General features: G+C 37.0%; 2 protein-coding genes and 1 long non-coding RNA gene across 4 annotated transcripts; all 3 read left to right on the plus strand.

The window, feature by feature from the left end:
• Positions 1–37: 37 nt before the first annotated feature.
• On the plus strand, positions 38–2,844 carry LOC105953088 (uncharacterized protein At4g15970). Of its 2 annotated transcripts, XR_016033932.1 has the most exons (5): positions 56–409; positions 1,270–1,635; positions 1,793–2,265; positions 2,383–2,498; positions 2,651–2,844. XR_016033932.1 is itself a non-coding variant. In XM_012976714.2 (4 exons), the coding sequence occupies exons 1-4, from the start codon at positions 155–157 to the stop codon at positions 2,441–2,443; spliced, it is 1,155 nt and encodes a 384-aa protein (XP_012832168.2). In that variant the 5' UTR covers positions 38–154; the 3' UTR covers positions 2,444–2,844. The 2 variants fall into 2 exon arrangements, 1 of the variants encoding a protein (XP_012832168.2); XM_012976714.2 differs by having other exon boundaries at positions 38–409; positions 2,383–2,844.
• A 1,327-nt stretch (positions 2,845–4,171) lies between these two features.
• LOC148767223 (F-box/LRR-repeat protein At3g26922-like) lies at positions 4,172–6,617 on the plus strand. Its single transcript, XM_088824275.1, has 4 exons — positions 4,172–4,360; positions 4,786–5,664; positions 5,767–5,922; positions 6,086–6,617. The coding sequence occupies exons 1-4, from the start codon at positions 4,313–4,315 to the stop codon at positions 6,380–6,382; spliced, it is 1,380 nt and encodes a 459-aa protein (XP_088680401.1). The 5' UTR covers positions 4,172–4,312; the 3' UTR covers positions 6,383–6,617.
• Positions 6,618–8,962: 2,345 nt separating this feature from the next.
• LOC148767224 (uncharacterized) lies at positions 8,963–11,611 on the plus strand. Its single transcript, XR_016034083.1, has 3 exons — positions 8,963–9,633; positions 10,987–11,143; positions 11,373–11,611. It is a non-coding gene; the product is annotated as an uncharacterized LOC148767224 (long non-coding RNA).
• The last annotated feature ends 1,508 nt before the right edge of the window (positions 11,612–13,119 follow it).

A 13,119-nucleotide genomic window follows, 5' to 3' on the forward strand; every position in this document is an offset into this window, starting at 1 on the left:
AATTTTGTTTATGGGCCCTTTTTTTTTTACCTCTTTTGCAGCTTCATAAATAACCAGTGGGGCAAAGTTGACACAGTTCTCTCTCTCTCCTCGCCTCTCTCTCTCTCTCTCTCACGTCTGTTCACTGAAAATCAGAACGAGCAACGATGGCCCAATGCTGATGCCCATCCTCACAGCACCGCCGCGTCTCCGCCGTACATCTCCGCTGAAAGCAATTTCCATGACGACGGCTCCGGTGGGGCTGGATTTTCCGTCCTACATCCGCAAAGCGGGGGTTTGGCTGCTCTGCCTGGTGCTGCTCACGGCGGTTGTTTTATCATGCTTTCTCCTCCACGGAGCTGCCGTCTCCGGAATCACACGTGCAACTCACGTGTTTCCCGTCCTCGCTGATATAGGTTCCTTTTCCTCGGTCCGTTGCCATCTCAAATTTAAATGTTTACTTCTCTCTCTAAATTTTGCCCTTCTCATTTATTTAGCCTATTTTTTCTTCATCTCATTTAATTGATTTTGAACGGAGAAGTTACTAGAAGCTTTTGTGCAATGAACGATTTTGATTTATAAAAAAAAATTGCTGTGCTTCTTCACGTTTTACATGATGTAAAGAGATAAGTACAACAAGTTCACATTCATTTAATTTTCGTAAAGGTATTATAAGGATTATAATTTGTAAACATGAAGTGGGGAAATGAGTAGAGACAACATTATAGGCAAAATTTGTATTTCGTAAAAGTAATGTTGTTTTACGAATTCGAAATATTTTCACGAATTTATTTGCTTGATGTGGATTTTGTAATTCTACAATTCAGGGTTCAATATTATGGCTATTGCTGTTATTTTATTGAAAATGAGTCGAGAAACTAAAATATCTCCGCAAAGTGCGAACTCATGGTCATTCCTTTCCTATTGATTTTCTAGACTATATTAGAGTGGGATTACTAATTTGTGCTATATATATATTGGTCGGTTTTGCTTGTAACCTAAGACTCGATTTCTTTCAAGTTTTTTTCATCTTTGATGCAGCAGATGTCCAATTAAGTTAGAGGGATTTGCGCTTGTTGTGCCAAGAAATGATTGATCGCGATCAACTAATTCAGTAGTCTCGTATCTTATTACAGTTTTGCAGTTTTACTGACTCTTGGTTGTTTTAATTTAATATGGCTTGTGATATTGTCCACATGAGATTCTTTGACGTAGTTTACTTTAGATCATGAAATTACCCTAATGATCGTAAAATTACTGCACTTCTTAATTGTATCATAGTTGCTGTAGGATAACGAGGAGTACAGTCTTGAAAGAGTTCTGAAGGATGCTTCTATGCAAGATAATTCAGTGATCTTAACAACCCTAAATGAAGCTTGGGCAGCTCCGAATTCAGTATTTGATCTCTTTCTTGAGAGTTTCAGAATTGGAGAGCGGACCCGCCATTTGCTGAACCATCTGGTGGTTGTTGCTTTAGATCGAAAGGCGTTTTCTCGTTGTTTGGCTGCACATTCCCATTGTTTTGCACTTGTCACTGAAGGAGTTGATTTTTCAAGCGAGGCTTATTTTATGACCCCCGACTACTTAAAGATGATGTGGAGAAGAATTGATTTCCTACGCTCTGTTCTTGAAATGGGGTACAACTTCGTTTTCACGGTACTCTCTTCATCTCTTTATCTCTCGGCACTCACAAGTATTTATCATATATATTTTGTATCTAAAGCAACAACCACCAGATAGTTCAGCAGATGATTTAGTATTTAACATTTCGGGAATCTCGCGTTACATTTATCCTTCACTTTCTGATTTTTAGGATGCGGATATTATGTGGTTCAGAGATCCTTTTCCTCACTTCCATCCAGATGCCGACTTCCAGATAGCGTGTGATCATTTCTCTGGTATATCTGATGATATAGAAAATAAACCTAATGGAGGATTCAATTTTGTAAGATCAAATAATCGTTCTATAGAGTTTTACAAGTTCTGGTATTCCTCACATGAGACATACCCCGGTTTACATGATCAAGATGTTCTCAATAGAATTAAGAACGATTCCTTCATCACAGAAGTGGGGCTCAAACTTAGATTCTTGGATACTAATTACTTCGGTGGATTTTGTGAACCTAGTGAAGATCTTAACCGAGTTTGTACAATGCATGCAAACTGTTGCTTCGGCTTGCAAAGTAAGCTTCATGACCTCAGAATCTTGCTTGAAGATTGGAAGAAGTTTCTGTCCTCGCCACCAAATTCAATAGCCTCTGGTTGGAGAGTTCCGCAAAATTGCAGGTAAAAAAATATGCCTCTGTAAGCTGTTCCTATCTGATTACATGTGATTTGTGTATACCTGACTATTGGTCTGATTACTTCATATATCATATTTTCTCTCAATTTTTTTGTTTGCAGTCTTGACTCTCTTCAAATGGATTTGCAACTACCGGAGCCTACAACGACAGATAAATTATGAATGGAGAAATATCGAAAAATTGACGACCACCTCCTCTCCACCAAATAACAGTTAGGTAAATTCTGACAATTTGGGCTATATGTGTAAATCAATTTATGGTATATTTTAGGGAAAACTGAGCTTTATGTGGCATTCGTAGAAAGGATGCTATATATGAAACTGATTAGAAAAGGGTGTTTGTATTTTTTTTCCTGAGCACATCTGTAGTTCATATATCAGTTTTTGGAAGTGGGAAAAGGTGATGCAATACTCTGTTTGGGGTGAGATATCATTTTGAAGGATTTGTTGCTGTGGTTTTGTGACTTGTGAGTGGTGATGCAGTGGCTTTTAAGCTGCACATGGTCTGGTACTGAATATTTGCCAGACGAAAATCGAAAGGGCTGTGCAATAATTTTCTTGAATGCCGAGCTCTCTATTTTCTCTTCGAGATGTTGCAGGGAACTACTTAAGGTAATTTGGCTGAACTTGTAAGTTTCGAAAAGCAGCTTATAAGTTACCCATAAAAAAAACATCTTATAAGTTGTTTAATAGCTTATAATCTCTTAAATATTTGCCAAACGAAAATCGAAAAGCTTTGGAATAAGTTTCTTGAAGCTAGAGTTCTATGTTTCCCTTTCTAATGCATGCAAAGAAAATGTGCAAACTCCATAAGCTTGAATTGAAATGTTGCACTGCAGACATTACTTATTAGAGGGTGGGTGGCTAAGCTTATAGCTTCTTTAGAAGCTCTTATAAGTTGTTTAATAGCTTATTAGCTCTTAATTTTGTTTGGTAAACTTTTCTAAAAAAATCTTAATCTTAATTATAAAAAAAACATCAATGTTGAAGAGCTCTCTATTTTTTAAGAAATGGAGGATAAATTATTTTCAGACTAACTTTTTTGAAAAAATGGAAGAATAATTAGTGTGAAGTAAATTTGGGTCATATATGATTTAACTTCAAATTTCTTAAACAAATAAATATTTAATGCATCATTTAAATCGATTATTATTTAAATAATTTGTATACATCGAGTTCCTCATGGCAAATAATACTAAACAAACATATGCACAATTATGATATAACGTGCAAGTTCAATGGTGTAGTAATTAACATGGGTAGATAAAAATTCAAGGTGAATTTACCACAACTTTAAAATGTAATTTATTTTTTATTCAAAAATTTTACTTCATCTGAAATTTTCAGATTTAAATTATCCAACCCCTGAGGTATGGTTAAATTAGAAAAAAAAAACCCCTCATGTTTGGTTAATTACAAATACCCTTTTAACTATAAACCTTGTCCACCCTTGCGGTGTCAAATTTAGTGAAATTTTCTAGATTATATGAAATATTCTCAATTTTGTATCCCTTTTATCTCAAACTCCACATTTTGAAGCAAGATAATCATAAGATGCGGTGCATAAGAAACTGCATTATTTGCACATAATGAGAACTAGAGAATATTCCACGGAATTTAAAAGATTATGTTGAATTTGACACCATAAGGTGGACGTAATCATAGTTGATGGGTAACTGTAATTATTCAAACATGAGGGTTTTTTCGTAATTTGACTATACCTCAGGGGTTGGTTGTAATTTATTATAAATAATAAGTAAAATCCATAATGGGCCATTCAACATGGGCTAAGTCTTTTCATATACGGAAAGACAAACCAGATGGGCCACGGCCCATGCCAGATACGTTGCTCCGGACCAACTCTAGAGATGGTGGCTCAGCCTCAGACAACATCGGACTTTTTTTTGTATGGTAATACTCTAGATCTGGAGATCTCATCGGCCGTAAAGATCACCTCATTCAAATATATATTTCCCCCCTCAGTTGTATGTGTAGCAATTGGTGAGGTTTTTGTGCAAAGATTCAACCTTTATGGGTGGGAAACGACTTAGAATTGATACCAATTTTCAACTCAAGAAGGTAAGCTTTCGACGAAGCTTCTGTCCTTTTCCTTTTCCTTTTCTTTTTTCTTTTTTTTTTTTTTTTTTTCTCTCAACCTGTGAAGGATAATATATTTAAAGACCAATTTTTTTTTTTGCTGTTTTATGGCGTTAAAATCCCTATTTGATAGGGTTCATCAGAGTGTTTGATGTTAGGTGTTTTTTTCCCTTTAGTTTCCGACTAGAGAAAAAAAAAAGTCGGTAGCATTGAGAAGTAGGGTTAGTAAGGGTATGTAAATCCAGAAACTTTTAGTACAAGAGTTAGTCAAGGAATATTTAGAAGGGTAGGGAGGGTGAATTGGAGCTCCTTTTTATCTGCGTTATCGATTATTTGTAAATCGAGTATTATCTTATTTGATAGTTTTGCTAAGATATACTTTGGCTATTATCTTGTTTGATTGACAGTGTGCTAAGAAACGTGTGGTGGGCAATTATGATCGTATAAGTCAGTTGCCTGACGACATTCTCATTGATATACTCTCTTTCCTATCGATCAATGAAGCAGCACGCACTAGTGTTCTTTCGTCTCGTTGGATCAACTTGTGGAAGCACACCCCCTCCCTCAATTTCGATGCTCTTAGTGCATTGAGAAATAAAATACAAGAGTCCTCGGATTGGCGCAAGTTACTCAAAACTGAGAGACGCAACTATAGGAGATGGGTGAACTCTGTTCTGCGATCACACAAATCTACCACCTTAAAAGAATTCATAATCCGTTTCGATTTGAACAATTCCTACAAGAGCTCAATCGCTCGATGGCTTGATTTCGCGTTTGCCAGACAAGTTCAGACGTTAGAGTTGGACCTTGGTATTTATAGCAATTGTCTTTTCTCAGGAGAGTTTCTTTACGACCGAAGAAGTGTCGGAGCACCTAAAAGCATGGTTGTTGGATTTAAGTCCCTCAAATCATTAACTCTCAGATATATTGATATGACTGGTGGAGATATCGAGTGCATTTTACATAATTGCCCCTTACTCGAACAATTGGTTGTCCATGGAGCCCAAAGAATGTCAAATCTCGAAGTTTGTGGCTCATCGCTCGTGTTGAAACACTTGAAGATTGTCAATTGCTACGATTTTATATCCCTTAAAGTTTCGGCGCCGAGGCTTACTTCACTTACGGTTAAGATGTTTGAGGAACTCTTGCTCGAGCATGTTCCAATGCTAACTGAGGTGTCTCTTCGTTGCGACTCATGCAGTATTTCTATCAAACGTGTGTTCTCCCAACTGTCTTGCTGCATTTCGCAACTGAAGGTTCTTTGCTTGGAGCTGATATGCTTACAGGTTATACAACACAACTATAGCTGCTATTCACATTTCTCTCTCGTTTGATTTTGTACGTATTCTTAATTGTTCTCCTTATTTGTTGTGGTTGATGTTTAACAGTATAGTATTGAACAACCAATCGAGCTTTGCGAGTTCCCTGAAATGCCTAAATTGAATAAGTTAGTCATCAAATGTTGTGCAACAGGTGATGAAAGTCTTGTTAGATTGACTGCGTTCATGAGGGCATTTCCTTACTTGGAGGAATTTGTTTTAAAGGTAGGATCTTTTCTTTTACTTCATATATATATATATATATATATATATATATATATATATATATATATATATATATATATATATATATATATATATATATATATATATATTTTTCCTATCCATTAGCGGCAATGGATTCTTACGTTTTTCTCCCCATGTGCAGTACGAATGGTATAGATTTCCGAGGGAAGATAAAGTAATGAAGGATGCTATAGTACGGTCTCCCCACAATCACCTTAAAGTATTCAAGTTTCGTGGCTATTATGGCCGAACTATTGATGCTGAATTAATTAGCTACATTTTGGAGAACTGCGTTGTGCTTGGAAAAATAATAATTGATCCATCCGGGGCAATATCCCCTGAAACTGACGAATTAGATGTGGAATATACTGCGAGGAAGAACGCAAAGGAACATATTGAACCACATGTACCTCACCACGTTCAATTGGTTGTTCTTTAAACCTTAACTCTTTAGGTTTTTGCATTATCGAATTATGTGTTTTAGACTTTTAGTGTGTATTCATGAGTTTAAACCGGTAAGTTCTTCTCTTATTTGATTTTGAAAGAACTTGTTCTAATCTATCTTTCTCACCAATATTGTAAATATGGTGAACACGTGAGGCAGTCATGCTTTATGATATTTGTGATAAGATTTATTTATTTTTTGTTCTATTTATCTATTAGTAGTGGTGTTTGATGCTCGGATCCGATCCTATAATGATGCTTCAACTTGTGTTGTATTCCGATTCGAATGAGTGCAGAGTTTAATTGCAAATTTGCCTATGATACATATAGGATTGTTGTGAAATAGTTTAATATAATCTTATGGATTATATATTAAAACACTTGGATTGTGCTGAATCCAAAATCAATTTCAGCTTATATTTGCAAGATAATGTTGGATATCTCCCTTATGTTATCAATTTTCCCTCGAAATATACTTGAAAATACATTTTTCTATATGTTCCTTTGTAAGCTATTTTCCACAACCCTTATGGGTTAGAATCTCACTACAAGTTAACGGGTAGATATAGGAGTTCGGCCAGGGGTAGAGGTAGGAGTTCGGCCCGTTACGATAATAATTGGAATGAAAGTCATTCGATGTTATGCTACTATGGATCGAAATTATTTGTGCAAACATCAACTACGAAGAAGAATTATGGGCAACGATTTATTTCATTTAGAAGCGCCGCCGGCAAAGAAAAAAAACCGGGTTTGGGTCGTAAATTTCGAACCGAACCCGGATGACCGAAGAACAAGAAGATATCATCCAAAAGCTTTCGTAATCAATTCCACCACCACTATATTCATAGAAAATATTGCCGCCGACGTGTGGATGACCTTGGTGTTGAAGCTCTCCTCCTCCACCCACGCTGCCGCTGAGGGTGGCCTGCATCTGGCGCGACCTAGAGCTGCGGTTCTGGAACCAGTAGAAAACATTGGCCTCGCCGACAGAGCCGAATTTCTCGAGTAGCTTTCTGATTTTGACGGTCTCGTCCTTTGGTGGATTGACCACAGGGCTGGTCGAACGCATTTCGGGCCCTAACCGAGTTTTGAAAAAAATGTCGATTTTCATTTTAATATTATTGATCCCCGGCAAGACAAGTGTTACGAAACTATCCAAAAAAATAGCATATTAAATTAAACAGTGAAGAGAGTGAGTAATTCCGATAAACGGCAAAATATAAGAATTTATTACCTTTCTTAGAATTTGATGCAAAACAAGAGCAAAAAATCGAAAATTTCATTATATATTATATATCAAACGGTTAATCTAGCTGGCCAGATTCTGGCCGGCCAGAATTGTCAATCCTGTAATTTTGTGAACATGTAGTTAAGGGTAATTACTATCCTACCCTTCAATAAATGTTGATTGATTTCAACTATTTGAATTTGATTTTTCTCTCTACAGTTGTTATTATTAGGATTTCTAAGTTTCAAATTTCAATTCATTTCTCGTGCAAGAGTATGACATATTAACGGACATCAGATATGTATGTAATCCCAAATCCCAATAACGTAAAGATTCATCAACATTCATCTTAATCATTTATATTATAGTATACTAAAATAATAACAAATTATTATTTTATTGATATTATATAAATAACTCTTCAAATTTAAATCAAATAAATAAATTATAACAAATAGTTGATTTTGTTTTGATTCAAACTCTACTGCTTTTAATTTAATTTATTTGATATACTTTAATTTGATATTATTATTATTATTATTATTATTATTATTATTATTATTATTATTATTATTATTATTATTATTATTATTATTATTATTACTATTATTATTATTATTAATTATAATTAGCAAGAGAAATGAAAGGTCAACCCTTCACATTTATTATCCAACCATCCCATTAAGTGCTAAACTTGGAGCATGAAGGATATAAATGGTATAAAGTATAAATAAAAAATAGGGTAAATTCCACTTTACCCCCTCGTACTCTGCCTGAGAAACACTTTACCCCCTCGTACTCTCAATTTCATCGATTTACCCCCTTGTACTTGTACAATTTCCCAATACAGCCCTTTCCTTCAACTTTTGTCAATTTTGACTCTGACGCCGTTTGGTCAACTCTGTAAATTACAAAATTGCCACTGCCTATAACGCGTCGTTTCTCCTCCGTCAATATTGTCATTTCTTCTTCTCACACCACTTCCCCTTCCAAGATATCCCCAAATTGAACCCCTAACTTAGTAAAAATCAAGACCCAAAAATTGATCGATTCCACCCAGTTGAAAGAAAAAAATATATGAAAGTGTGAAACTTTCTCGTTTCTAATCTCGAGAGTCAAAATCAAAAAAATTCAATATTTACGTCAATATTTTGACTCTTGACCAAATGACGTTAGAGTCAAAATCGAAAAAAGTTGACGAAGAGGGTTGTATTGGGAATTTGTACAAGTACAAGGGGGTAAATCGACGAAATTAAGAGTACGAGGGGGTAAAATGGTTCTTAGCCAGAGTACGAGGGGGTAAAGTGGAGTTTACCCTAAAAAATATAACGAATAAAAAAAATTAAATTCTGGGCTGCTCGAATTTCAAGAACAAAAACTTTTATTTGGGATTCGCCAGGATGTGATAACCGGAGAAGCGATTCAGCTAGCATCTTTTACTTCTACTCAAATGTGATATACAATTTTTTTAGGGATTATATAAGATAACCCCTCATACAATTTCCTTGTATCTTTGATTTGGTTCAGCCCAACCCATTTCTGGATTGATCCTGGGCCCGGGCTCCCATCCCTCAATTACCGGTAATCCAATCCTATCTCAGCTTAACCCTCTGAATATTTTACTTAAACGCTCTAACCATTTATTCATATTTACAAATATACCCCATATATATACCGATTATTCAGCCCCAAAAAATCATCGGAGTTTTCATTCACACACACACTACACTTCCCCACTGCGTGTGTTATTCCAATCGATGTCGTCCTTAACCTATCTAATCCGTCGAAAAACCAAATCTCTACGTTAATCAATCCAACAAGTGCGAGAAGTGAGAAGATACTGATCGCGAATAGAGGCGAAATTGCGTGCAGGATCGAACTGGCAAGAGGTTGCAGATGAGAGCAGCTTGCATGTCTAGTCGTCTGATGAATCTGTTCGCATTGGACCCCCGCCGGTTCGGCTCAGCTACTTGAGCGCTCCCTCCATTATCGAAGCCGTTTCCAGGATCGGCGCTCTGGTTTTACTTTAACTATATAACTTATTAACTTTGAATCCCATTGTTTGGAAGAGTATTTATGTCTTAGTAAAGAAAATAAGTGCTGTTAATTTCCATATAAAGGTGAATATATACTTGGCCTGTAAACTGAAAAAGTAGCTTAGAGTAGACGCTAGAGAAGTCTGGGAGGGATGGGCCTCATTTGTGTTCAATTTGTATGTTAGAAAAATGATTTGAAAATTAATGTTAGAGTTAGAGAAACCATGTTTGAACACATTGTATGAGTCTATATCCGAAGTTGTCTTTATTCGGTAACTTAATCGAAACTGGAGCTATAAATTTCTTCTTTTTTTTTTTCTTTTTTTTTTTCCTGTATGTACGTATTTGTATGGTTTAGGTGAACTAATTGAGATTTTACTTTGTTCTTTGAGCGGAGATGAGTGATTGTGCTTTTTCGCGTGTATTTGTTAGTTCAGTTGTTTTATGAAGAAAAATCATTTATTTTATGTTGTTAACTCAGCTTGTTTTGTTGTACTTTCTTTGTAGAACTTTCAATTTGTTGTTGTTGATGGAGTTAATGTTAACAAACTGTGCTAAAAAATCGTTCTTTAAAGCTATAGATGAATGTGCGCACACAAATAGCTTTTGAAAATTCGCAGTATTTGAAGCTCAATAAACTAATGGATATGCCTTCACTTTGGCTTTTACGGTGTGGGGTGCATTGGATTATATGTTTGTAAGTTTACTTGTGTTGAGTGTTCTGGTGGTTTGTGGACTGGTTTCTGAGTGTTCTCGTCTGTATATTTATATATTTATTCTTTTCAATATGTTACCGATGATGGGTCTTTCGTTCGCTAACTAATTCGCTTTTTTGCTTAATATTTTTCTTGAAAACATTAGATATTTTGAGTATGGGGTCGACTATATTTCCTATCGCGTTGCTGATGTTATAGACGTTCATGACATTAAGGAGTATTAACATGTGTTAATCTATATCTATTACATTACCTGATATGACTATGACATTAAGGGGTAATTTGCTTGCATCTAAGTATCAATAAAAAATTTCCCCCCAAAAAAAAGGTTGTGCCCTGAATTTTTGAACTCATGTTACGTTCCGTAATGGATTGGTTATCGGCTATTTAATTGTCTTTGTTCACGGTTTGCTATGTTTTGTGTACTCTAGTATTGAGATATATAGTGATGTGTTGTGGTACAATTTATGCATGTTTATAATGTTTTGTGATTGGAATCTTGCTTACGGTAAGTGTCACTACAATTTTCTGTAATTTAGTACTAAATCTTTTAGTAGTGTGGTGTGGTACAATTTGTGACATTTTTTTAATGTTTTTTTGTTTGGTATTTTGCTTACAGTTAAGTGCATCACTACAATTTTTAATGGCGCACAACCCTGAACAACAAATTGTTGTGTTAGCGGTGTACGAAGTTCGTTGGCCTTAGGGGTGGCAATTTGGATCCGGTTCTATGGATCCGATTAGATCCGGTTCGGTCCATAAGGATCCGGTTTAGAGTAAGTCTAATTAAAACAAATCGGATCGGATCCAGTTGATATTATTTTAAAACTGGATCCATGTGGATCCACTTTAAATCCATTAAAAATTTAACCACAAAATAAAGTGGGTTATATTGGATCCAACCAAAATCCAATTAAATACCAAAATAATTTTCTCAAAACAAAAAGTCAAAATATTATTATGATTAAAACTTAAAAGTTTAATCGATAAAAAAATCTCTCTCAGATTTCAGCCCAAAATTTTCTCAATCCATCGCCATCCGCCACCTTCACCGCCGCTCCTCGCCGCCGTATACCGCTCCTCGCCGACCGCCGCCGTTAACAACCTCCACTCCGCTCGCCGCCGTCAACAACCTGCACTCCGCTCGCCGCCGTGAACAACCTCCATTCCATTCGCCGCCGTCAACAGCCTCCCACTCCGCTCGCCGCCTCGAGATATGCAGTCCTGCCTCTCCAAGAACAATTTTCTTCACCAAAAGTAAATTTTCTTTTTTCCTTTTTTCTTAATTTCTTTATATATATATATATATATATATATATATGATGATGCTAAAATATTTAGATCACTTGGGTAGTATAGAAAACGAACTGGGAGAGCAAAGCAGATCAGTAGCTTGACAACTTGATGATCCTGAGGTACCTGCGAAATGAACACACGTGAACTACGCCGGGGGTTGATCCGGCGGAAACCCCTCCGACGCTCAAGTCAGACGTGCTGATCATAGAAATAGTCCAGAGAATACGTATTGTAGTATTGCTCAGTTAATAGGACGTACCTTAATAAAATGAGGAAAACCTCTATTTATATGTCGTTTATTGGGTTGGGTTTGCTTTGTTGGGCCCAAGCCTTACTTGAAGGTGTTTGGGCCTCGGTGATATTAGTCTTCGATATTGGACTCGTAGCCCAGTAGGTAAAGAAATTGTAGGCCCATTGGGTTGGCCCAATTAGGCATATCATTAAGCCCCCCACTCTCGAGTCGATGTGGGGGCCATGTTGTGATGGGTCTCAAATCGTGTCGAGAGTAAAAATTGGAGAAGTCGATCATTGGCGTATGGCCTAATGGTATGCGAAAACGCGTTGGAGCGTGTGTCGGAGGGGTGTGAATGCGCGTTGGCGCATAGCGCGACAAAGTTGCCGCAATATAAATTAATCGAGTCGTCGGTTTTGTCCCGCGACGATGTAGTAGCGATTTATCTCCTCGTGGGAGCTATCTTGTCGCGGGGTAATAGTGTTGATCGAGTTATCTCCTCGTGGGAGTTGTCTCGCGATAATGTAGTAGCACGGATCAAGTAATCTCCTCGTGGGAGTTGTCTCTGGGGTAATCGAGTTGATCGAGTTACGTCTTCGTGGAAGTTGTCTCACGATAATGTAGTAGCACGGAGCTAGTATTCTCCTCGTGGGAGTTGTTATTTTTCGACATTTTCAATGTTTTGACGCGTTGCTTGTATGTGTTTACATATAGCTTTCTGCGTGATGTACTTGATGAGGGGATCAGGCTCTCAAGATTTTTTTTTATATGGGGGTCGTGCCCCTTGTTAGACCTCGTGGGTCTTAAGTATGTTTGGACCGTGGCCACGTTTTAATGAATGACCCATCGAAAACAAGTAGATAAATTTGAGTAATCAAGCTGGCCAGGCTATATAGATTCTCATAATATCTCTAAGTGCTTCTAGGATTGTAATCGTGCTAACTTGAGCTTGCGATTATATGGTGAATTTCGGGCGAGTTGTCTCCTCATGGGAGTTGTCTTGAGCGAAGTTGTAGGAGCATTGGATGATGCGCGATTTAGGTGCGTGTGGATTGAGGTTGCTCTGAGCGAGTTGTCTCCTCGTGGGAGTTGTTTCGCAGCGAGTCTTATTATCGAGCGAGGTGGTTGCACGTGGGAGTTGCCTTGCAACGGATTTGTAATATCGAGCGAGTTAGCTCCTCGTGGGAGTTGTCCCGCTGCGGGTTGGGATACCGAGCGAGTTGT

This window comes from Erythranthe guttata, chromosome 10 (genome assembly GCF_056151865.1).
Source record: "Erythranthe guttata isolate IM_541 chromosome 10, IM_541, whole genome shotgun sequence".
Taxonomy (NCBI): domain Eukaryota; kingdom Viridiplantae; phylum Streptophyta; class Magnoliopsida; order Lamiales; family Phrymaceae; genus Erythranthe; species Erythranthe guttata.

Coding starts and splice junctions, on each gene's coding strand:
- LOC105953088 (XM_012976714.2), top strand. CDS start 155: ATGCTGATGCCCATCCTCACAGCACCGCCGCGTCTCCGCCGTACATCT. Junction 410..1,269: donor ATATAGGTTCCTTTTCCTCG/GTCCGTTGCCAT, acceptor TAGTTGCTGTAG/GATAACGAGGAGTACAGTCT. Junction 2,266..2,382: donor AGAGTTCCGCAAAATTGCAG/GTAAAAAAATAT, acceptor TTTTGTTTGCAG/TCTTGACTCTCTTCAAATGG.
- LOC148767223 (XM_088824275.1), top strand. CDS start 4,313: ATGGGTGGGAAACGACTTAGAATTGATACCAATTTTCAACTCAAGAAG. Junction 4,361..4,785: donor CCAATTTTCAACTCAAGAAG/GTAAGCTTTCGA, acceptor TTTGATTGACAG/TGTGCTAAGAAACGTGTGGT. Junction 5,665..5,766: donor TGGAGCTGATATGCTTACAG/GTTATACAACAC, acceptor GATGTTTAACAG/TATAGTATTGAACAACCAAT.